The 25,964-nt window shown below is 37.4% G+C and overlaps 1 protein-coding gene across 12 annotated transcripts in view; it reads left to right on the forward strand.

Moving 5' to 3' along the window:
- The window catches only part of tenm3 (teneurin transmembrane protein 3), a 1,272,390-nt gene that overhangs the window by 1,114,429 nt on the left and 131,997 nt on the right, over positions 1–25,964 (forward strand). For 11 of the 12 annotated variants that reach the window (XM_049481363.1, XM_049481366.1, XM_049481367.1 and 8 more), the window contains 4 exons: positions 1,211–1,312; positions 3,562–3,756; positions 10,241–10,441; positions 16,869–17,054. In XM_049481363.1, the coding sequence (XP_049337320.1) occupies positions 1,211–1,312; positions 3,562–3,756; positions 10,241–10,441; positions 16,869–17,054 (684 nt within the window). The remainder of the gene's footprint in view (positions 1–1,210; positions 1,313–3,561; positions 3,757–10,240; positions 10,442–16,868; positions 17,055–25,964) is intronic. The other variant, XM_049481365.1, reaches the window with a different exon arrangement.

The following is a 25,964-nucleotide window of genomic DNA, read 5'->3' on the forward strand; positions in this document are numbered from 1 at the left end:
TAAAGACTGTATACACACACACACACACACACTCACACACACACACACACTCACACTCACACACACTCACACACACACACACACACACACACTCACACACACACACACCACACACACTCACACCACACACACACACACCACACACACACACACACACACACACACACTCACACCACACACACACACACACACACACACACACTCACACACACACACACATACACACACACACACACACACCACACACACACACCACACACACACACACACACACACACACACACACACACTCACACCACACACACACACACACACACACACACACACACACACACACACACACACACACACACACACTCACACCACACACACTCACACACACACACACACACACACACACACACACACACACACACACTCACACACACACACACATACACACACACACACACACACCACACACACACACCACACACACACACACACACACACACACACACACACACTCACACCACACACACACTGCCTTGCCCACCCATGAACAACAATACTTTCTCACTCTACAATTTGTCCTCTATCTCTCTTTCTCTATCTGTCTGTTTTCTTTTCACTCCACCACTTCATTTTCATTTTTGCTCTCTCTTCCTCTTCACTCTATATCTTTTTATTGTCTCCTTTGTCTTTGTCTCATATATCTGTCAATCACTTTACCCCCATATCTCTCTCTATCCCTCTGTTCCCCTCTCTCTTTTATTGATCTCTTATTCCTCATCTTTTTTCTCATCTATCTCTCTATCCAATACCCCGTCTTTCTCTTTCCCTTGTTTTCTCTTGCCTCTCTTTCCATTTTTTTCCTCTCTATTTCTTAATCTCTTTTGCCCTCTTTTTTTCCCCTAATCTGTTAATCACTTTTCCCCATCTCTTTCTCTCCTACTCTCTCTCCCTCTATCCCTGTGTTCCCCCTCTCTTTATCTCTCGGGCTCCTTTTTTTCTGTCTCTCTTTCATCTGTCCATCACTTTTTCACTCTTTCTCTTTTCCTCGCACTCCCCCCCTTCGTCCTCTCTTTCTTTATCTCTTCTTCTTCTCTTTTTTTTGTCATCTATCTATTTTATTTTATCCTTTGAATGACGACTGACAAGTGTTAACCCTAAAAACTGTTTTAATGAAGTTGTTGTTAATTTAATTCTCTCTCTCTCTCTCTCTCTCCAGAGTCCCTCACCGAGTGTCCACACAATTGCCATGGTAACGGAGATTGTCGCTCTGGAACGTGTCATTGTTTCCCAGGGTTCCTCGGGCCTGACTGTTCACGGGGTAATCACACACACACACACACACGCACGCACCCGCGCGGTGAGCTGGTCTGTTGGGAAGCGGACTGGCCGTGTTGGGCTGTATAATTGGTTTCAGATTGTTATGAGATGTGCTGCAGCTGCCGGGCTGAGTGCTCTGCTCCGCCCGCTCCTCCGCGTCTGATTGGCTCTCATTACAGACAGGAAAAAACAATTAGCGGCTTCTTCTGATTGTTTTTCTTTCGTCCTAATTTATTGTCAGACTTCATTAATAACACCTGGCTGCGTGTGTTTCTTATACCCATAATAAACGCCGATCAGCCATAACATTAAAACCACATAGTACCTCCCAATCAGATCTGACCTGTTGAGTCATGAACTCCACACAACATTTGAAGGCGTTCTGTGCTATATGGCACCAAGACTAATGTTTGTCCTGTAAGGTGGGCGGTGAGTGGATCCTCTATGAGCATCAATGCGGGTACACCCCACAAGACCCACCTGATGTTCTGGTTATGCTCTGACCCAGTCATTGACTAGAGCATCATCGTTCAGTCCAGGGGTGTCCAAACTACGGCCCGCGGGCCATTTGCGGCCCGTTTTCTTTTTTGGAGCGGCCCGCGAGGTATTTTAGAAATAGAATGAAAGTTGGCCCGCTGTTAAGCAGGTTTTTATAATGTGAGATTCAAAGTTTGATTGCTAGGTGTCAGAAACGGGCCAAAGAGTTGGAGAGAGTGCGCATTTCTAGCACAGAAAATCGGGCCAAAGAGTCTAAAAGCGGAGAGAGTGCGCATTTCTAGCGCAGAAAATCGGGCCAAAGAGTCTAAAAGCGGAGAGAGTGCGCATTTCTAGTGCAGAAAAACGGGGTAAAAGAGTCTAAAAGCGGAGAGAGTGCACATTTCTAGTGCAGAAAACGGGGTAAAAGAGTCTAAAAGCGGAGAGAGTGCGCATTTCTAGCGCAGAAAATCGGGCCAAAGAGTCTAAAAGCGGAGAGAGTGCGCATTTCTAGAACAGAAAATCGGGCCAAAGAGTCTAAAAGCGGAGAGGGTGCGCATTTCTAGTGCAGAAAAACGGGGCAAAGAGTCTAAAAGCGGAGAGAGTGCGCATTTCTAGCGCAGAAAATCGGGCCAAAGAGTCTAAAAGCGGAGAGGGTGCGCATTTCTAGCTCAGAAAAACACGGCAAAAGAGTCTAAAAGCAGAGAGCGTGCGCATTTCTAGTGCAGAGAAACGGGGCAAAGAGTCTAAAAGTTGCCGTAATTAAGGAGTTTAATATTAAGAGACATCATGAAATTAAACATCAATTTGAAAAATCTTAGTTTACACAACACTGTCAAAGATAAAGATAGTTAGTCACCTAAAATGGTGTGTAAAAGAAATAATCAGGAAAAAGTATTATTTAAAGTGGTATATTTAATTATTTGTTTTATTACAGAGTGTGTCCCGTGACTTCAAATATATTTCTCCTTCTGGCCCCCAACAAAAAAAGTTTGGACACCCCTGGCTTAGTCCTTGTTGAAGTATTTCAAATTAATTTGCCTGGTGACAAAAAAAATTAACTTGACTTGATTGGATGCCTAAAACAGACTTCTCATGTCTCCTGGAAGACACGTAAGTCTACCGCATATCAATAATGACTCCCTGATGCCCACAAGTCCGTCCTCGTGTGCATATTCATGAAGCACATGCAAAACAGAGAGGGCTCTGATTGGCTTGTTCTCTGCAAAGAGTTTGTAAGTCAGCCAATCAGTTTTTAGTGTGGGCAGGCACTGTTTTTTTTTCCCCCCTCCTGGTTGGGATGCGTTCAGGAGCATCATGGCTCCCATCAAAACTCATTTTTCTCTGACTACTCTAAAGTGTATCCACGACTGGTAAAAATGAAAAACATAGGAATTTTAGAATTGCCCACTTGAGGACTAAATGATTGCAAAAGGCATGTTGAGATGAGTTAATGTGACTATATAGCGACAAGCCCATGTCTGGGGGTACCTCCCTGAAATGTATTTTTGCAATTTGGGATGTCTGCCTAATATATACCCCTATCAACTCGAGTAGAACCACATAAACAATGTTATTTACTTAATCTATCAGTGGTTTTAATGTTATGGCTGATTGATGTAAGCACCAGTTGTACTGAAACAATTAAGAATGTTCTAAAATGTTTAACGGATTTTGTATAACTTGACTATATTCTTAAATTCTCTGATAAAACATTAACTTCTGATGTCTCTCGTCTCCTAATGTGAACTGATCTCCTGCTGTCTCTCTGTACAGCAGCCTGCCCAGTGCTCTGCAGTGGTAATGGTCAGTACTCAAGGGGGCGCTGTCTCTGCTACAGCGGCTGGAAGGGGACGGAGTGCGACGTCCCCAACAACCAGTGCATCGACATCCACTGTGGAGGACACGGTATCTGCATCATGGGCACGTGTGCCTGCAACGCCGGGTACAAGGGGGACAACTGTGAGGAGTGTAAGAACCAATTACATCATCCGTTCTGACCAATCCGATCAAATCAGATCAGTTTAATTTAATTCGAAGATCAGTTTAGATCAATCCAGGTAAATTCAGATCAGATCAGTTTATATCAGCTCAGAGTAATTCAGTTCAATTCAGATCAGATTAGTTCAAATTTTAATATGTTCAGTTTAATTCAGATCAGATCAGATTAGTTTGATTTTGATCTGTTCAGATTAGAATAATTCAGATCAGATCAGATTAGTTTGATTTTGATCTGTTCAGATTAGAATAATTCAGATCAGATCAGATTAGTTTGATTTTGATCTGTTCAGATTAGAATAATTCAGATCAGATCAGATTAGTTTGATTTTGATCTGTTCAGATTAGAATAATTCAGATCAGATCAGATTAGTTTGATTTTGATCTGTTCAGATCAGAATAGTTTAGTTTAATTCAGATCAGATTAGTTCAATTCGAATCAGTTCTGCTCTGTATAGTTCAGTTCACTTCAGATCAGATTTGTTCTGTTTTGGATCTTTTCAGCTCAGTATAGTTCAGTTCAGATCAGTTCAGTTTAGTCAGCTTAGTTTTGTTTAGTTAAATTCTGTTTACATTAGACAAAATCAGTTCAGTATAATTCGGCACAGTTGAGTTTAATCTTGCTAGACTGAAGCTGTTGGATTTAAGATGTTGAATACTAGGAATACTTTTTTGTTTTTATTTATTTTAGTGTTCAAAAACATATATAGAACTTTCATGATATAGTATGCACATATTTTAAAAAAAAGCATTTCTTTTGAAGTTTATTTCAGATCTAAAATACATTTTGTAGCACACTGTTTTGCACTACCTAAATAAAATTAAGTGTACAGCGTCACTTATCATGCTTAGTTTTTACAACCTCTTCACGAACTGCCTGTCTTTACTGTCTTTACTGTCTTTACTGTCTTTACTGTCTTTTTCCAGCTCAATGATACGAGCTGTACAGGACTAGAATAGTATTGAGCTTATGTTGCCTTAACATTAGTTAATAATAACTTACAGTCTTTCTCTTTGTAAATTTCACTCACGTGTGCTATACTGTGACTTTCTGTAGTTTAGTCTAGTTATTTGTTTTATATAGGGCTGGGCGATATGGAAAAAAATCTTATTACGATATAGTTTTTCATATCAGCCGATATCGATATGTATCACGATATAAATCAAATCACTTTCTGTTACACTTAAAGGTTTCTATTTTTACTCAGAAGTGACAGAATAAGGGAGTTATGGACAAAATCACTAGCAGGCTCAGAGCCTTGTGGACAGACACTAGGATGTTAACATCTTGCCAGGTGGGTACAGCTTTTAAATTAATTTTAAAAAGGGGACAAATATATAAACTAAAAAATATGTAAGACCCTTTACATTATATGTCTGTTTAATTTAAATTGCAATAACACTTTATTTATTTTTATAAAATTATATTTAATCAAAAGATCATTCCCCTCCCTGAATGCAGGCAACTACATAAAGCAAAATACAAGAGTATATCACAGTGTTCATTTTGACAGGTGATTTTGATACAGTCTTAGTCTTTTCACTAAAATGTATAATAGTTTTAGTTACATTTTAGTCTATCGGATATTATTAGTTTTAGTCAGATTTCAGTCTAGTTTAATTTTGGTCATATAAAAAGTATGTATTACATATGTTTTACTGTTTTTCTATTTTCTATTTGTTGTAATTTTAGATAATTTACTGCTTATGTTTTTTTTTAAATAAGAGCCTTTAGTTTTTTTTTCATTTAAATTAAGCTAACATTTAAATATTTAAAAAAAAAAAGTGGCCTATAATGGAGGTGGGAGGAATAAAGTCAAGTTTCTGAAATGATCCACTTCTACTGCAGTACAGATTTATACTAACATTACTGGCTTTCAGTAGACTAGACTTACATTACTTAAGTGTATTTAAAACTCCAGTTCAGTAACAGCAATGTTTAGCTCAGTTCAAATACAGCTAGACAGATTATATAATCTTCTGTATTTAGTAAAATATCCAGCATAACAGACTCTCTATCTGTTAAAAACTAAAAACACAAAGACAGAGGAGAATGCTGCCCTCAGGGTTTTCTAACAGAAACAGTGAGAGTTAGGAAAAAAGATGGAAAGTGCTTCCTTTCTGTGTGTTTATATACTAACCCCTCACTCGTGCTGAAGTTAACCTTAATTTACACGAAACGTGGATTAACACGGCTAACGTGCGTTACCCATTAGTTTATTAGAATGTAAAAAGCAGTGAAAGCATCTTAGCTAATGATGACAGATTGCACAGATCCCTTTTACACCTAAACATCGCTAACTTTAAACTGGAGACAAGCTAATCTAACTAGCAGCAAACAGAGCAGCGTTTACCTGCCTTCAGAAATCTGAACAAGCTCACCTCTCTAAATATCTTGGAGACGCATGCCTCATATTTAAAAGGTGAGTTTTCCAGTGTAGCGCCGCTGAATAGTATAAATGAAGTTTATCCAGTAAATGGGAGAGAAGGAGCCGCTATGTGAGGAGTTCAGAGTGGAGGGGCTCGGGGGGTGGGGCGGAGGGGGATGGTGGAGAGGGGAGGGGAGGGGTTGTACTGGGCTGAGCAGCAGTTCAGCGTGCTGCCTGATCTCGTGCTGCGCCTTTTCACAACGCTACTTAAACGGGAAATAGAAAATTTAGTTTATCGAATTTCTCGCCCCGACTTATCGCGATATATAGTTTCCTCGATAACTATCGATATCGTTTTATCGCCCAGCACTAGTTTTATATATATTTAATTTTCTTGTACATGTGTTTATATAGGCTGATCTATCGTCACACAACAAACATAACACAAAATATGGCTGCTCCGTGTTGGATGAGGGTATTTTTGCTGCTCTAGAGGAAAAGGAGCATTTCTTAAGCAGCTCCATTCAGCCACCTCAGTCCTTGGACTTGAACCATTGATGTCAGGATTTTAATCATCACAAGCTGTAATTTTTATCAGGCACTTCTTCTGGGCGGATTTTAAGACAGTAAAGACATCAGAGGCTTTTGTGCAGAAGCGCCTGTCATCAGCGGCGTCTCCATTAAGGCCCTGTTTCATTACGGCGTTAAAGATGGTGCGATAATGTGTCATAAACACGCTCCCTGATTACCATCGGGTCAGAGGAGCCATTGATTTTCTGGCAGAAAGATGCTCCTGCTGAAAAGCTCTGAGGAGATGGTCAGACAATCGCTCTTAGAAAGAAAGAGAGAGAGAGAGAGAAATGTGATCTTTGCCACCTCTCTCTCTCTCTCTCTCTCTCTCTAAGCTTAATGAGGACTCTAAGTTGCGTCCATACCCATCAAAGAACCTTTTCTCCCTGTTTCCTTCATTCTCACTCTCTCTTTTTGTGCTGCTTTGATCTCTCCGTCTCCCTGCAATAATCATTAGCCACGAGTTAATAGTTCACTATTGGAGAAACAATCGCTGTTCTCCACTTCACAGAGCACATAATTGCGCTGATGTCCCCCATTGATACAGCGGCCTCCATCAGCGGCCTCCACAACCAGAGAGAGGGAGAGAAAAAAGAGCCGAAACACAATTGATTTTACCTCACGGACTTGATTAGCGGAATTAGCTTCACACGTAGCTTGTACATTAGCGTCGCTGACCGACAGATCATGTGTCGAAACACTGCGTTTGTACATGTTTCTCTCTGAACACACACACACACACACTCACACACACTCACACTGGCAGAGAATGGAGGCTAATATAATTAAATGTGCATTGATTAGCGGAATTAGCTTTACATTTAGCTCCTGCATTAGCATTCCTGGCCTAGAGATCCCATGTAGCTTCATTAGTAGGATTTCTTTTTTCTTTTCTTTTTTTTTTGTGTAGATCAATGCGTCACATGTGCAAGTGTTGCTCTCTAAATATCATTCAGTATATTCACTATGAATTATTTAGTGCCAACTATGTATTATTCGGTATCTGCTAGGAATTGTTTAGTAAATACTATGACTCTTTCAGTATCCACTTTTAGTTTATCCACTACAGCATGAATTATTTAGTCAATATTATATATATTTTTCAGTATGTACTATGGAATTTCCATTAAGTATTATTTAGTAACCACTGTGATCTATTTAGATCCTACTGTGAAATATTTAGTATCCACTACGAATTATTATTCAGTTCTTGCTATAAAATATTTAGTATCTACTATGAATTATTATTCAGTTCTTGCTATAAAATATTTAGTATCCACTATGAATTATTATTCAGTTCTTGCTATAAAATATTTAGTATCCACTATGAATTATTATTCAGTTCTTGCTATAAAATATTTTGTATCCACTATGAATTATTATTCAGTTCTTGCTATAAAATATTTAGTATCCACTATGAATTATTATTCAGTTCTTGCTATAAAATATTTAGTATCCACTATGAATTATTATTCAGTTCTTGCTATAAAATATTTTGTATCCACTATGAATTATTATTCAGTTCCTACTATAAAATATTTAGTATCCACTATGAATTATTATTCAGTTCTTGCTATAAAATATTTTGTATCCACTATGAATTATTATTCAGTTCCTGCTATAAAATATTTAGTATCCACTATGAATTATTATTCAGTTCCTACTATAAAATATGGATTATCCACTATGAATTTTTATTCAGTTCCTACAATAAATTATTTAGTATCCACTATGAATTATTATTCAGTTCCTACAATAAATTATTTAGTATCCACTATGAATTATTATTCAGTTCCTACTATAGATGATTTAGTATCCACTATGAATTATTATTCAGTTCCTACTATAAATTATTTAGTATCCACTATGAATTATTATTCAGTTCCTACTATAAATTATTTAGTATCCACTATGAATTATTATTCAGTTCCTACAATAAATTATTTAGTATCCACTATGAATTATTATTCAGTTCCTACTATAAATTATTTAGTATCCACTATGAATTATTATTCAGTTCCTACTATAAATTATTTAGTATCCACTATGAATTATTATTCCGTTCCTACTATAAATTATTTAGTATCCACTATGAATTATTATTCAGTTCCTACTATTACATATTTAGTATCCACTATGGATTATTCATCTACTATAAAATATTCAGTATCTACTACAGAATGAATTTAATCAATATTATATATTTTTTAGTGTCTACTATGGAATTCAGTTTTCACTAAAAAATTATTTAGTAACCACTGTTTTATACAGTTTTTACACAGAATTATACAGTTTATTAGTTTCCACAGTAAATCAAATGATCTGAAATGTGTAAGAGTTTAAATGGTCAAACTAAATGAACTGAATGTGTAAATAAGCATTATTAACTCTATGATATTTAACTTGATTTATCAAGGTTTTACTCTACTGTACATTTATATGGAAATGTATGAATGTGAATTGGGGTCAGCAGGACAGACAAATGCACATCTACTATTCACAGAGAGAGGGAGCTGGGTAGAACTGGGACAGTCCACCCTCAGGACTGAAACTGAGAGACGGAGAGAGAGATCTGTCTGTATGGTTTAAACTCTCTCCATGTGAAGGTGCAGTCTGACAGGACTGGGTCAGTAAATAATCAGACCCTGTATTAAAGTTTACTACACACACTTTATATACAGTATTAGTACCAGTCAAAAGATTGGACACAAACAATTAAAACACACCAGAATATGTTTAATATTTTAAATTCTTCAGAGTAGCTTCTCTTGCTTAGATGATCAGTTTTGCACATCTCTGCTGGATTTTCTCAGTCAGTTTTATGAGGTAGAGTCACCTGGAATTCAGGCTTTCAGTTAACAGCTGTGCTGAACTCATCAAGAGTTAATTACTTGAATTTCTTGTCTCTTAATAAAGTGTTTGAGAGCATCAGTTAAAGTAAAGTAGTGAAGAGGTAGAGTTACAGGTATACAGTGAATAGTGAATATTTGAGTAATGTTCGAATCCAGATTATGAGAAGCAACAACTACTCAACTAAATTAAGAAAAAAATGACTAATAAATAAAGGTCAGTCAATCCTAAACATTTCAAGGACTTTGAAAGTATCCTCAAGTGCAGTCACTGCAAAAGACCGTAAAAATGTTATAATGATGAAACTGGCACTCATCAGGACTGCCCCAGGAAAGGAAGAGCGAGAGTTTCCTCTGTTGTACAGGATAAGTTCATCAGAGATACCAGCCTAAGATAAGAGCACCTAAATGCTTCTTCACAGAGTATTTATTTATTTTGGTTTGTTTAACACTGTTTTTAAGTTACTACATGATTCCTTATGTGTTCCTTCATAATCTGATAATCACTTTACTATTCATTTACATTAAATATGACTTTTGTCATGCGTTTTGTATATCTGCACTAGTTTCTATCTCTCTTAAAAGTGTTGGATTTAGCACCATTTTTTTGTTTATATATGTTTTTCCTCTCTCTCTCTCTCTCTCATCCGCTCACACACACCTCTGCAGTGGACTGTCTGGACCCGTCCTGTGCGTCTCACGGAGTGTGTATCCATGGAGAGTGCCACTGTAACCCGGGCTGGGCGGGCTCTAACTGTGAGGTGCTGAAGACCATGTGTCCAGACCAGTGCTCGGGCCACGGCACCTTCCAGACCGAGAGCGCCACCTGTACCTGCGACGCCAACTGGACCGGACCGGACTGTTCCGTCGGTAACGTATCATACATTTACTCAAGTCCACTAAATAATGTACTTCTACTCACTGGTCACTTACTTTAGTTCTTCTCTCTGGCCACTTTATTAGAAACAGCTTAAAACTTTTATCCACTAATTAATATTTTTATTAGAAACCCACTACCCACTATTAGCGACTCAGCCAACAAAACCTCGGGGTGGATTTTTAATTTCTGGACCTGGACTACCCACCTCTGTGTGGAACTATAGGATTTAAATAGGATCTCCGATGGATTTGGTGTTTTACAGAGACTCTAAGACTAGGTCAGTGGCTGAACTGCACTTAGCAGAGCATTATTACACATGTTGTAAAGTAACACGACATTGCAAAGACTGTTATTAGCGTAAAAATGTCTATTTTAAAACATTTCTGCCTGATGTTTGTCTCGCTGCCTAACGCAGTGCAGACTAACGCAGTGTTATATTGGATCACCGGCGCACTTTTTTAAATTTTTTTTGCAAAAACTAGCTCACAGGGGATTTATTCATACTAGACACAACTAGACATTTTAAAACGAATGAAAAAAACTATGGAATGATATCTTTAACCTACCACACACTGGACACTTTATTAGAAACAGCTAAAAACTTGTTTTCCACTCATTGGCCACTTTATTTGAAACATCTAACGTAGATGCAGTGTAAAGTTATTACTAGTAACGTTATTACAGTGGCCAGTTAGTGCATGATTTTCTTTTATTGCAGACATTTTGCTCAAATATAAGTGTGTGTGTGTGTGTGTGTGTGTGTGTGTGTGTGTGTGTGTGTGTGTGTGTGTGTGTGTGTGTGTAATAGCAGTGATAAGAGCAGTATTGGGCTCCCGCTGGTTTAAGGCTCACCCATGGCTGCCTGTTAGTTATGGGACATCATTCTCTCAGCTACTAACACAGTCTAATGAAAACTCTATTTCACCCCAGAGCCCTCCTACAGCGCTCTCGCTCTCTCTCTCTCTCTCTCTCTCTCTCCCTCTCCACTATACCGCTCTTTCTCTCTCTCTCTTTCCCTCCATCTTATTGTTCCCTCTTTCTTCATTCCGTCTCTGTTTAACTCTCTCTGGTCTTTCTGATTCTGTATTAATTAGTACATAATAAAGCTGCTGCATCACCAGCTGACTTTTAGAGATGGATAGAGAGAGAGAGAGAGAGAGAGAGAGAGAGAGAGAGAGTGACAGGTAATGAGGTAGATAAGAAACAGATGGAGAGAGATATATATAAAGAAATAAATGAAGAATACAGAGAAAAATAAAAAAAATGAGGAACAGAAAGGACGGTGAAATTAATAATTGGAGAAGAAAACAGAAAAAGAGAGAGATGTGGAGAGAGAGAGGAGAGATACAGAATAAATGGATGCAACAGTAAAAGAAAGAGGTAAAACAGAGATGAATAACTATAGATGAACAGACAAGCACAGATAGACAATGGCAGAAAGACACGCAAACCGACACAGAGACAAACAGACTGAAAAAGGAGAGGGAGGGAGGGATGGATGGATACACAAGCAGGCATTATTTATTGAACTCACCGCTGCAGTTGCTGACACAGACGTGCAAAACTTACACACAGCTTGTCTAGTCCCTGTAATAATAATTTTATTTATATAGCACCTTTCATACATAAAAATGCAGCTTAAAGTGCTTCACAATAAAATTACGTAAAACAGCAAAATGTAAAAGTAATATAAAACAAATACAACTGTTAATAAAAAATTAATAAATACTTTAAATATAAGCAGGGCAGAAGCTAGTAGAAAGCTAAGCTAAACGGGAAGGTTTTTAGCTGCCTTTTAAAGCTAGTAACACCTGATGCCTGACAAATATGAATTTGTTAATTGCCAATAAAATAGGACTCTCTGATAAATACAAACCAAAACTAACCTATTGACACCATGCTGTCTGTTACCAGCTGTGGATTAGAGGGGCATAAAGCTCCAGTACTGAGCTGTAGAGCAGCTCCTGTTCTCTGGAATGATCTCTGGAAGTTCCTCCAGTATCTTTGGGTGGGATGAGTTACTCCATTACTTGGGAGAGACAGTTACTCCAAAAAAAGCAGGATAAACTCTTTTAATTCTCTGAATTTCAGAAGAAACGGTGACTGAGCAGGAGTCTCAGTACCAGTTATTGTACTGAAATACAGACACTGGAGTCTGAGAGTGTGTTCTGTCTTTACTGTCTGTAATAAATGAAGCAGCAGCTGAAGAGTGATGTTTATGGGTGAGTCAGTATAAAGTGTGTACACACACTGCGCTCTGAACTACCAGCCCGTCACCATCACTCTCTGTAAATGAGTGTTTATACAGTAGGTTCCTTCAAGGAGAGAGAGAGAGAGAGAGAGAGAGACATATATTTGCTGTGTACAGCTAAACAAAAAGTCAATGTGTGTTTATGTCCCCAAATCAATCATAAATCACATACACTAAATAGACATTCGTTGTTTCTTCTGAAATTAATTAATGAAAAAATTGTTTATCCTGCTTTTTTTTTTTTTTTTTGGAGTAAATGTCCAGAAAATACTTTCTAATAGATTTTGGACTTGCATTGCTGTGAGGATTTAATTGCATTCAGCCACCAGAGCAATGTAAATGAACCTCTATAGGTTTTTACATATTGTTTTTATTTATTTTATTTATTTCATCATTTTATTTAGTGTTTTTCCTTGTTTTACTTTTGGCCTTTTACCATTTAGTGCTTTACATTTTTGCCTGTCCACTTATCCTTTTATTCTGAATTATTTTATTTCTTCTTAATGAAATCTTATATTATTTGCTTGTTTTTTTTTTTTAAAGCTTTTGCCATGATATGTTTTTTTTTTTTGTTTGTTTCTGAAGTTATAATTAGCTTATTTTAGATCACCTACTTTTTGATTACCTATAGGCTACTTTATTAGAAACACTTAACGTTGTGTACTTGCAGGAACTGGTCACTTTATTAGAAACACCTTATATCTCGTAATTCTATGTATGTCACTTTATTAGAAATACATAATGTCTTATAAAACCATTTATAGCCACTTTATTAGAAACACTTAATGTTGTATAATTCCAATTATAGGCCACTTTATTAGAAACACCTAATGTCTTATAATTCCACTTATAGTCTACTTTATTAGAAACATCAGACTTCTTGTAATTACACTCACTGGCCAGTTTATCAGAAACGCCTAACTTTGTGTACTTGTAACTGGTCACTTTATTAGGAATACCTAATATTTTATAATTCCACTTATAGTTCACATTATTAGAAACACCTACTGACTCGTACGTCCACTTACTGGCCACTTTATTAGAAACACTTAACTTTGTGTACTTGCATTAACTGGCCACTTTAAAAGAAACACCATACATCTTGTAATTACACTCACTGGCTAGTTTATTAGAAACCCTTAACTTTGTGTACTTGCTTTCGCTGGCCACTTTATTGGAAACACCTAATGTTTTATAATTCCACTTATAGTCCACTTTATTAGAAACACCTACTGACTCGTACGTCCACTTACTGGCCACTTTATTAGAAACACCTAACTTTGTGTACTTGCACTCGCTTTCCTTACATCTTGTAATTACACTTACTGGCCACTTTATTGGAAACACCTAATGTTTTATAATTCCATTTATAGGCCAGTTTATTAGAAACACCTTATGTTTTCTACTTGCACTCACTGGCCACTTTATTAGAAACACCTTACATCTTGTAATTCCATGTATAAATATCACTTTATTAGAAATATCTAATGTCTTATGATCCCCCCTTATAGGCCACTTTATTAGAAACACCTAACATCTTGTAATTACATTTATAGGCCACTTTATTAGAAACACCTAACATCTTGTAATTACATTTATAGGTCACTTTATTAGAAACACCTAATGTCTTATGATCTCCTCTTATAGGCCACTTTATTAGAAACACCTAACATCTTGTATTTTCACTTATTAGGAACCCTTGCCATGTGCTTCCTCACATTGACCATATAATTAGTAGTCCATAGCTTATAGGTAATCATTAGGTGTAAGTAGCTAGTTTCTAGTGGCCACCTGAAGCGGGTGGTGATGTGATGGTGTGAGTATTGGAGCTCCAGGGTCCGGTACGGTCCGATAGATCCCGGGTTTGATTTGTTTTCTGTCTTGTTTCTCCGAACCTGTGGGAGGTCCGTCTGCACACACTGCTCAGAAAGTTCAGCCCGTCACTTCACATATCCGTCCACGCACTCTGATCAAACACACACACACACACACACACACACACACACTCATATACACCTCAACCAGCCAGCCGGACCACCTCCCTCCACACACACCACACACACACACTCTGGGGTCAGAGCTGTCAGTGTTTTGGGGTGTGTGAAGAGTTTATCCAGACAGAAAAACCCCAGTCTATTATAACTCGACCTGTACTCACAGCAGGAGTCCAGCCGTTTTGCCTCTCTCTCTCTCTCTCTCTCTCTCTCTCTCTCATGTTCTCTCATGTTCTCTCTCTTTTTGAGCAGATGATGGTTTTGAGGAATGTAACCTTTGCCTCTCGTGTGGTGTGTGTGTGTGAGTGTGTGTGGGAGTGTGTGTGTGTACTTTGTGATCATGTGTTATAGACACAGAACAGACATCCTTTTGGTTTTGTGTGTTATAGTGTATATGATGTCCTGTATATTTGGAATTGTGCGTTTTAGTTAGGAATTATGACAGAGAGGCTTCATGTTTTGTTGCATTTTATTATATTTTAACTGAAAACAACTAAACTAAAGTATGATTAAAGTACTATATACAGTACGATTCTAAATATACAGTTACATTCATGTAAGAATTTACAGAAGGTATATATATATATATATATATATATAATAAAAATAATAATAAAATAATGTATAGTAAGCATTTCTACATATGTACTCACATATATAATGCATGTAATACATACAATACACTAGTACATATAGATGTTTGCATATATAATGCATATACACTACCGGTCAAAAGTTTTAGAACACCCTTACAGTTTAATAGTCCAAGGATAAAGCTGCTGTTTCCATGTGGGTCAGCCAGACGTCTTCCTGTAGCAGTTTTTTTTTCTCCAGTTTCTAAGAGTCTGAGTTTAAAGGTGTAGGAAACATTACTCACCACTCTCTGGCTTCTGTATCTGTAATTTCTCTAAAGAAAAGAAAGAACTTCTACTTTTAATAGTTACAGAGTTCTCTGTGTTTCTGTGTCTTTTTCTAGTTAAAGAGTGTGAAAGAGTGTAAATGCTGCAGTTTTATTAGCCCAGTTTATTTCCAGTGCTACCAATGAATGTTTTTGGTAAAAATCGCCCCCTTTTTTTTTTTTAACTTTGTTTTTTTCCATACTTTTACAATGTACTATTGTTTTTCTAAAATTACTTTAGTTTTTAGTTCATTTGTTTTCTGTGCAGGTCCTGTCAGTTTACTGCAAAAAAATTGTACACTGAATTTTGTACCATTTCTAGAGCCTGAAGAGCTTAAATGCCAAAAATGAACTGTGAAAGAAATAGGGTTTTTCTAAATCTTTTGACTGGTAGTGTTTTTTACCCTAAAAATATACATGTAGAATTCGTAGGTTATATTAGTATTTTAGTGTGTGATTGGCTAAGAGTTCCAATATCAATATCCTCCAATAACAGCACTCTGAGTGAATGTATTAGACCACCGTATTCGTCTGTAACCTAGCAACAACCAGCAGCCATTCATTAAATAAGAATTGAGTTTAAAATGACAGGGAACAGGTCTGTACAGAATAACACATTTATAATGAACAAATACGGCCTTGTGTCTGTGACCACAGCACACCAGTATATATCAGGAGTCTATATCTAGTGTTCTTGCTTTATTATTACATATAGTTACTATAGTTATTGCTTATATATGTAAATATGCATTGCATATATGATGTACTGCTTGTTACTGCATGTGTGTGTATATATATATATATATACACAGCTCTGGGGGAAAAAAAACAAGAAACCACCAAAAATGATGAGTTTCTTTGATTTTACCAAATTGTAAACCTCTGGAATATAATCAAGAGGAAGATGGATGATCACAAACCATCAAACCACCAAACTGAACTGCTTGAATTTTTACACCAGGAGTAAAGCAGCATAAAGTTATCCAAAAGCAGTGTGTAAGACTGGTGGAGGAGAACATGATGCCAAGATGCATGAAAACTGATTATAAACCAGTTTTCCACCAAATATTGATTTCTGAACTCTTAAAACTTTAAATATGAACTTTTTTTCTTTGCATTATTTGGAATAAATGTTATCCGTAGTTTATAGAATAAAACAACAATGTTTATTCTATGTTAAATTTTTTTGTATATACTATATATTTGCCTGAATGTCTAAAATACTGACCTAATTATCTCTCTTTGCTTATACGTGTGTGTGTGTGTGTGAGCAGAGGTGTGTGCGGTAGACTGCGGGTCTCACGGCGTGTGTATGGGCGGTAGCTGTCGCTGTGAGGAGGGCTGGACGGGGTCAGTGTGTGATGTGAAAGCCTGTCATCCCCGCTGCACTGAACACGGAACCTGCAAGGACGGCAAGTGTGAATGTCATCAGGGCTGGACCGGAGAACACTGCACTGTCGGTAAGAAACCACACACACACACACACACACACACACACACTTCGAGATTTGCATTTTAAATATGCATTGTTGCTTACATAGAAGGAAGCATTTGAGTGCCATGCAGTTCTAAATGAAGGCAAAATTTACCAGTAACAAGAAATTATTATACATTTAGACTGATATGGGTAATATGTATTGAGCTACACATACAGAAATCTTATATATATTGTGTAATGCATGTGTGCATTGAGTTGTAGAGGTTCCTAATGATCCTCTTGTGATAATCCATCCCATGTAGCTCCATTATTTTACAAAGCTCCCGCAGATTGTGTGATAGATGCTTCAGGATTGTTGATAGTGTCCAATAGCATCCTATACATTTTCTGTTGTCAGCAAGGTTCAAACAGTCATGAAAAACCTGGAAAAGTCATGGAATTTTTAAAACAGCAATTTCCAGGCCTGGATAAGTTTTGAATTTGCTCTATAAACCTACGTTTTTCCATTTATTGATGGAGAAAAGCTATTTTAAGCTAAAACTTAGATGTAGTTCTGTGATTTAGCCCTAAACAATTAGAGCTCTTAAGATTTGACATACCGTATTTTTCGGACTATAAGGCGCACTTAAAAACGTTTAATTTTCACAAAAATTGACAGTGCGTCTTATAATACGGTGCACCTTTTGTATGGATTTTACTCGTCAGGTTGTAAGGAGCAGTAAACACACACTCCGTGCAGCGTTATAGAGAGTTTCAGTGCTATACAGAGTCCAGAGCCGTGCAGCTCCGAGGCTGGAGCAGCAAATAGCATTAGCTAGCTTATTCACTGTTCAGAGATCAGTATTATCTAAATTTTACCCGTCAGGTGTAAGGAGCAGTAAACACACACTCCGTGCAGAGCCGTGCCGCTCCGAGGCTGGAGCAGCAATAGCATTAGCTAGATGCTAACCGCTTAGCTAGCTAGCTTTTTCACTATTCAGAGATCAGTATTTTCTAAATTTAGCACTTTTAATACTGCTGGAGCAGTATTATTAGAGTTAGATGCTAATCGCTAAGCGTTCACCGTTCAGAGGTGAGTTATCGGCCTGTAAGTCTGTGCTGCTTTGCCTGGCTAGCAATAGCTAGATGCTAAGCGCTAACTCTCTCAGAGGTGAGTTTTATCAGCCTGTAATCTGCTTGTTTACCGTGTTAAAACAAGCTACGGGGGACGAATCGCTAGCTAATATCTCACTGTCTTACCAGAACACGCAGGATTACTCAGTGTAACGCTGTCCTTTAAGTTTGGGTTAACTTTACTAGTTTAGGTGACTAGCTAGCGTGCTAGCGGATAGCTATGCTAACGCTGGTGCAGCAAGCCTTAGTGGACATCTGGAAATCTAAGCTTACTGTAAATAAACTGAAGCACGTTACTCACCCAAATAAACAGTTTTCAGGAGAGGAATCTGTGTAGATTAATATCCAGCACTCGTTTGACTTTGAAAGAGCTAGATTTGTATACTGAGACGCTCCACCGGCAAGCGACCACCCCGGTGGGGGAAGGGAAACATGGCGCCACCCCTGTTCACTTTGATATAGGCACCCTTTCTAGTGTCACTTAACGCGCCTTATAATGCGATGCGCCCTATGTATGGAAAAATAGCAGAAAATAGGCGTTCTTTGATAGTGCGTCTTATAATACGGTGCACCTTATAGTCCGAAAAATACGGTACATTTTATTATAGAAGATTGTGGGGTTTTTTTTAATCAAATTATATAATAATAGCTTAAGGCCTACTGTATTTAATTTTATAGTTTTATATTTGATAAGTTAATGTTTTAAAAATCGTATGGTCTAAAAGGACTGGTAACCTTTATCTTCCTTCTGAATGGCATTGTAATCCAACACTTCCTCTCGCTCACATTTTCAGTAATGCTTCCATCGCCAAATTCTTTCAAAAACACACACACACACACCTTCACACACTCTCACACACTCTTCTACTTCAGAGCACAGATCAAAGAGTCGTTAGCTTAGGAGTCAATGGGCTTTAGAACGCAGTGCGATGAATTTTTGACCCCATTCTTTTCATCACCCTCTGCTCCTTTCTTCCCCTCCTCTCCATCTCTCCATCTGCCCGTGGAGGAGTAGAGGGCTATCTGGACGCTGGCTCTTCACTGTAGCCTCTCAAACTGAAAGCACTGACCTTTGCAGACTGTCAAAGCTGGCATCTGCTCAGGCCCAGAGCTTTCTCAGCTGAAGGAGATCAGTGGTCCGGCCCGAGAGCCTCCTCTGTTCACTCTACCAAACACCCAATACCTCACACACACACACACACAAAACACACACACACACAAAACACACCACTCTGATCACACAAACTCATCACATATGGTATGAAATACTGTATGCTCATAAAAACACTCATATGTCACACCGGTCATTAACAGTAGTGTAATTAATGTATAGAAAAACAGCTGAATCTTTTTTCTGTTGCTGAATATTCAGTCCTTCCCTAATACTCAGTAAATTTGGTCTCTGTCTGGTAGATAAGTCAAGGAAAAATCTTTTTTTTTTTTAAGAAATACTAAAATATTTATTTGTATTGAGCAGCAAAAATAAAAAAATATATTTTATATATATGATAAAAAAACTATTATTAAAAATGCATACATTGTGATCCACCAGAATTGTGCCTTGTATTGAATAGTGCTGTTATACAAGTTATAATATGTATATTTTACAATATATATTATCGCTGTCAAATAAAAAAACAAGTATAAAAAAAGCAACTTTACAGGAGAAAACAAAAAACCTTCAACTTTTTTAATGGAGGTCAATATAAAAAGAGTTTATTTTAGGTCAATATAAATACTTAAAAAAAAAGGCCTGAAATAAACTCTTTTTACATTGATAAGATATTTTGTCACAGTGTAAGAGACATTTTATCTGTTAAAATTATGAAGTAAAATCAACAAAAATGGAGTATATGTATATATTATGAGTAGTTACATATATAGTGGTGACTCAGTGGTTTAATCATCAGTTTCCAGGGTTATGGGTTCAATGTTCACTGATCAAGGCCCTTAACTCTTACTGTACTGTATGATTATTTACATATACTGGTCATTTTTGCATATATTCAGAACATATCAGACATATTATATTACATATGTCTCTGGCATGTACATATAATACATATGGGACACTAATACATACTGTTTACACATACATTGGCTCTGTGTGCACACAGCCCAGATTGCCCAGAGCTATTAGCATTTCATTAGCATTCTGTTGCCACACTGTTGTCATGTGGTTAACATGTTAGTTGCTAAGTTGTTAGCATTCTGGCTCTGTTCACACACAGCACAAGAACCACACTATCAGTTAGCAGACCGGCTTTAGCCGTTAGCCTTTTCTTACTGTGTTGTTAGTGTGTGTTGTGTTAGCATGTTGTTAGCATGTCAGCTCTGTTTGCAGACAGCGCAGATCTCAGTATAGCAGCTCATATAGCTGTCCTGTCGCTCAGCAGGACCCTGTTATCAGGGTGATGTTAGCATGATGTTAGCATGTTGCTGTTGCTAGTGTGTAAGCTCTGTTAACATGTAGCCCAGATCTCTGCAGGGCTTATGGGGCGTCCAATCAGTCTGCAGCTCTGGGAATTGTTAGCCAGGCAGGTGCCTATAGGACAAATCCCAGCCTAAATGTAACCATTACTTTGGCGTATTAGCGTATTGTATGTATACACTATAAGAAACTAGTTATAGTTGTTTTATATTGTCATTTCATGATGAATGCACAATTTAGAAATTTGCATATGTATAGTACTTACAGGAAATATTATTACAAAAATACATTTGCATTAACATAATACTATGTACATCTAATATATATATATATATATATAATAACAATAATAATAATAATAATAATAATAATAATAATAATAATAATAATACTTTTAAATAGCACTTTTCTAAAACCCAAAGACGCTTGCAATCATTTGTAGAAACATAGAAAATTAGAATATCATTGAAAAGTTACTTTATTTCAGCAATTTAGTTCAAAATGTGAAACTCATATATTATATTTATTTATTTTATTGTTGATAAATAAATTATATTTATTTATTTTATTGATGATAAAAACCCAAAAATTAGTGTATCAGAAAATTAGAATATTATGTAAGATCAAGTGTTACTTTTGGCACCGTGGGCAGTGTGCCAATTCCTGCTGGAAAATGAAATCCGCATCTCCATAAAAGTAGTCAGCAGAGGAAAGCATCATAGTAATCAAAAATGTGTTAAACAAACCAGAATATGTTGTTTTATATTTTACATTCTTCATAAAGTAGCTTCTCTTCTTTAGATGATCAGATTTGAACATCTCTGCTGGATTTTCTCAGTCAGCTTTATGAAGTAGAGTCACCTGGAATTCAGGCTTTCAGTTAACAGCTGTGCTGAACTCATCAAGAGTTAATTACCTGAATGTCTTGTATCTAGAACCTGAACTGGGTAAATCGCAGGGTTCTGCTTCTTATTCTGCCTGTTTTGCTCTAAACTTTTGGCTGGAGTCCGGATTAGAGATTAGTAAAGTGACTTTCAGGCAAGGTTACACCCCCACTCTGTCTCTGTACCTGAGGAGTGGAGGAGGGGGGTGCAGGAGAGAGAGAGAGAGAGAGAGACAAAGAATAAGTGAGGGAAAAGAGAGAGAGGGAGAATGTAAGAGAGAGAGAGAGAGAAAACGAAAACGAGGGAGAGAGGGAGAAAGTAAGAATTATGGTACCTAATACATCATCTGTGTCAAGCTGATGTAAGGAGCAGTGTGTGTGTGTGTGTGTGTGTGTGTGTGACCTTCCCTGTCCTCTCACACCCACACACTCATTAGCCCCTTCACAGTTTGTCCACTGTCACGTCTCCCCCACACTGCCACACACTTGCATCATCATCCTTTATTGCACTTTCTCTCTCTCTCTACCTCACACACTACACACACACACACACACTCATACACACACACTGTCACACTCACACACTCACTCTAACATTAATACACATGCGGATGTCTGCTCTTTTTGGATGTAGGCTTACAGTGGAGGTATTTTGCCTTTTTTATTTTATTTTTTTTTAAACAGCATTACACAATCCTGTGTAATAAACTCACATAAACTCTCGTATACAATATGTTTATTAACCATTTTCACAGTACGATGTAAAGGTAAACTAAAAGTTTGCAGTCCTGATGCAAATTGTTTTATGTTTAATCTGCTCAACTTTATTGGTTTTATTAATATATGTCAATTTTCTGCTCTATTTTTTTGGTCTATTTTTTATACATAAGGTGCACCGAATTATAAGGCACATTTTAAGCGCCACACTAGTAAAGAACAAGGGTGTCGCCATATTTCCTTTCTAATTCAGAAGGTCTAGCTGCTGGGTGGCGAGACCCATAAATCTAAGCTAAGTTAAGTCATCAAAACTGTAATTCATAAAAAAAAAAAAAAAAAAAAAATTAAAGTCAAGCGAGCGCTGGATATTTGTTTTAACACAGTAAACACACAGACTACAGTCTAATATAATCACCTATGAACAGTGAAAGGACTAGCGCTTAGTGCGGTTAGCGGCTAATGTTAATGCTGCTCCAGCATAGCTAGCCATGGTTAGCAGCAGGGTACAGGCTGATAATACTCACCTCTGAACAGCGAAAGAGCTAACAATTAGCACCGCATAGTGGCTAATGCTAATAGTGCTGGAAAACTAAACTGAAACACCTGTATAACACTGTACTTCAGCGTAGTGGCTTTACTGCTCCTTAATACCTGACTGGTAGAGTTTATACATAAGGAGCACCAGATTATAAGGCGCACTGATGATTTTTGGGAAAATTAAAGGATTTTAGGTTCACCTTATAGTGTAAAAAATACAGTACTAAAGTACATTTAGATACATTAGAGCATTATAGATCATGCATTTTTCAACAAGACAATGTTAAACCACATCAGTGCTGCAAACATTGCACAGTCATGGCTGTGGAACCACACTGAACTGCCCTATTGTACACCTTAAGATGTGTTTGCAGGAAGACAAAAGAGGACGTATGAAGGAATTGCAGCATTATAAAGTGTAATGGGCTAAATGCTTTACTGTCCCAACTTTTTTGGAATGTGTAGCTAGTCTGAAATGCAGGAATGGATGAATATTAACAAATTAAATTAATTTGAGCAGATAAAACATGGAACATGAAATATTTTGGGTTCATACAGTTGTAAATCATATAAAAGTCCGAAAGGAAATGTAAGAAACCCTGAAATTGTGTTATGTGAGAAAAGGGTTTCTGGTTATTTACAGTACGCTTAGATTTAAGTAAGCCAGGGTGATATTAGCTAGCGGTTCGTCCCACGTTGCTTGTTTTAAGTAAAGACGCAAAATACACCCCGATAAACTCACCTCTGAACAGTGAAAGAGCTAGCGCTTAGCGCGGTTAGCGGCTAATGCTACTCCAGCAGTGCTAGTTATGGTTAGCAGCAGGCTACAGGCTGATAATAGAGGACAAAATAACATCTGTGACACTTCCTCACTTTTTAAATGATGCGAGAACGAATTGCAGCATTATAGCATCTACTGTTTACGTATCTTTTGCACTGCTTAATTTAATTTAAATTATTATATAACTGTATTTGCACTTTCTGTTTGGCTGACATCAGTTATTCTCACATTATGCACATCAACTGGTGTTCACTGTCTATTGTGTTCAACTGCACTACCTCCATTCTACATCTCCATTACACACACACACACACGAAGACTGTACATTTACACTGTATATTCTATTTCTTATTTGATTGTATTTATATGTATCTTTATATTTTATATTTTATCTTTTTTAACTTTGTGTATTGTGTAACCTGCTGCTGGATGCCAAGAATTTCCCCCCGGGGGATCAATAAAGTATCTATCTATCTATCTATCTATCTATCTAAAGTGTAATGGGCTAAATGCTTTACTTTCCCAACTTTTTTGCAATGTGTAGCTAGTCTGAAATGCAGGAATGGATGAATATTAACAAATGAAATGAATTTGAGCAGATAAAACATGGAACATTAAATATCTTGGGTTCATACAGTTGCAATCAAATAAAAGTCCGAAAGGAAATGTAAGAAACCCTGAAATTGTATTATTTAATTAGCATTTTCCATACTTTCCCAACTTTATCTGATTTGGAGTTTATAGAAATGTATTGTGGATGTTAATATTATTAGCTTTTCATGTATTATATGAATTCTGCGCGGGTACAAAATGTGTTTTCTGGATTAATCTGCAGATATTTTGTTTTATATTATAGAAAGCCGTGACTCTGAACGAGGCGAATGTAGTAAACAAATTAGAGGGACGGAAATGAAATGACTGGACGGGACGAGCGGCAGCAGCAGCAGGTTGTTATCAGCGGCGGAGTGAGGAGTGAGGTTAGCTGTTTGGCCAGAGGCTCTCAGTCTAATTCCAGCCCGACGTCAGACTCAGCCTCAGTAATGAGCAGCAGAAGCAGTGGGCGCGCTGCTGTCTCGCGGGACTGGAAGCGCTGGTGTTTGTTTGGTTGCAGCGGGCCGTGGTGTGTTGGGTTCAGACACTAATAGAGGGTTAGTCTGTCCTGCACTGCGTCCAATCACTTCCTGTGGATCTGAGCTCTCTCACTGATACTGAAGCTGCTCAGAGGTCGCTTGTTAGTTTGACAGAAATTTTGTCATTTGTAATGTTACATTCATCTTTTCACCTCAGATACACTCACAAACTCTCGCACACACACTTGTGCACACACACATTGCTTTCTGAACTGGTACGACATAGTAGCATTCAGTACACTTTATTTTTCGGACTATACGGTGCACTTAAAATACTTTAATTTCCCCAAACCCAGAACAGTGCATAAATTTTACCAGTCAGATATTAAAAAGGAGTAAAAAGTTATAAAAGAGTTATAATGGTGAGCTTCGGTAAAGTTTCTCCAGCAGCAAGGCTGGAGCAGTATTAGCATTAGCGTTAGATGCAGCATTAGCTCTTTCACCATTCAGAGTTGAGTATATCGGACTCTGGTCTGCGTGTTCTCTGTGTTAAAACAAGCTACATGGGAGGAACTGCTAGCTGATAGCACCCTGGCTTACCGGAACACTCAGACCTCCTCAGTGTAGCGCTATCGGGCAGCATTTACTAGCGCTAAGCTCTGCTAACCACAGCTAGCACTGCTGCTAACAGCACTGTTGAAAATATTGAAAATCTAAGCTTACTCTAAATAAATGGAAGTACTTTACTCACTCAAATAAACAGATTTCTGCAGAATTAGAAAGTAGAAATGCCGGCACCCTTGTTCCTTACTATTGTCGCTTAAAATGTGCCTTATTATAGTGAGCTATAATGTAGTATGCTTTATGTATGAAAATAGACCAGAAAAAAGAAGTTCATTTATTGTGCGCCTTTTAATACGTCTCGCCTTAAAATATGGTACTTTTACTCACCTCAGTAACAGCAGGCGATAAAGTATCTGTCTTTCTAACTCTCTCTGTCTGTATGTCTGTCTGTCTATCTATCTGTCTATGTACCTGCCTATTGATCAGACAGTATATAATGGATGTATAAATGGATGAATAAACACATACAGACAGACAGACAGACGGATTTACAGGGATATAGAAAGATGAACAGACAGTTTAATGGATGCATAGGTGGATAGATAGATAGATAGATAGATAGATAGATAGATAGATAGATAGATAGATAGATAGATAGATAGATAGATAGATAGATAGATAGATAGATAGATAGATAGATAGATTTATCCCGAAGGAAATTTAGGCATCCAGCAGCAACAACACAATACAATAAGAAACATACTCAGACAAATCAAAACACAGAAGAATAGAAAATATATAAGGCTATAAAAAAAAAACCTAACTATACAAGGTAA

The sequence above is a fragment of the Astyanax mexicanus genome, chromosome 7 (genome assembly GCF_023375975.1).
Source record: "Astyanax mexicanus isolate ESR-SI-001 chromosome 7, AstMex3_surface, whole genome shotgun sequence".
Taxonomy (NCBI): domain Eukaryota; kingdom Metazoa; phylum Chordata; class Actinopteri; order Characiformes; family Acestrorhamphidae; genus Astyanax; species Astyanax mexicanus.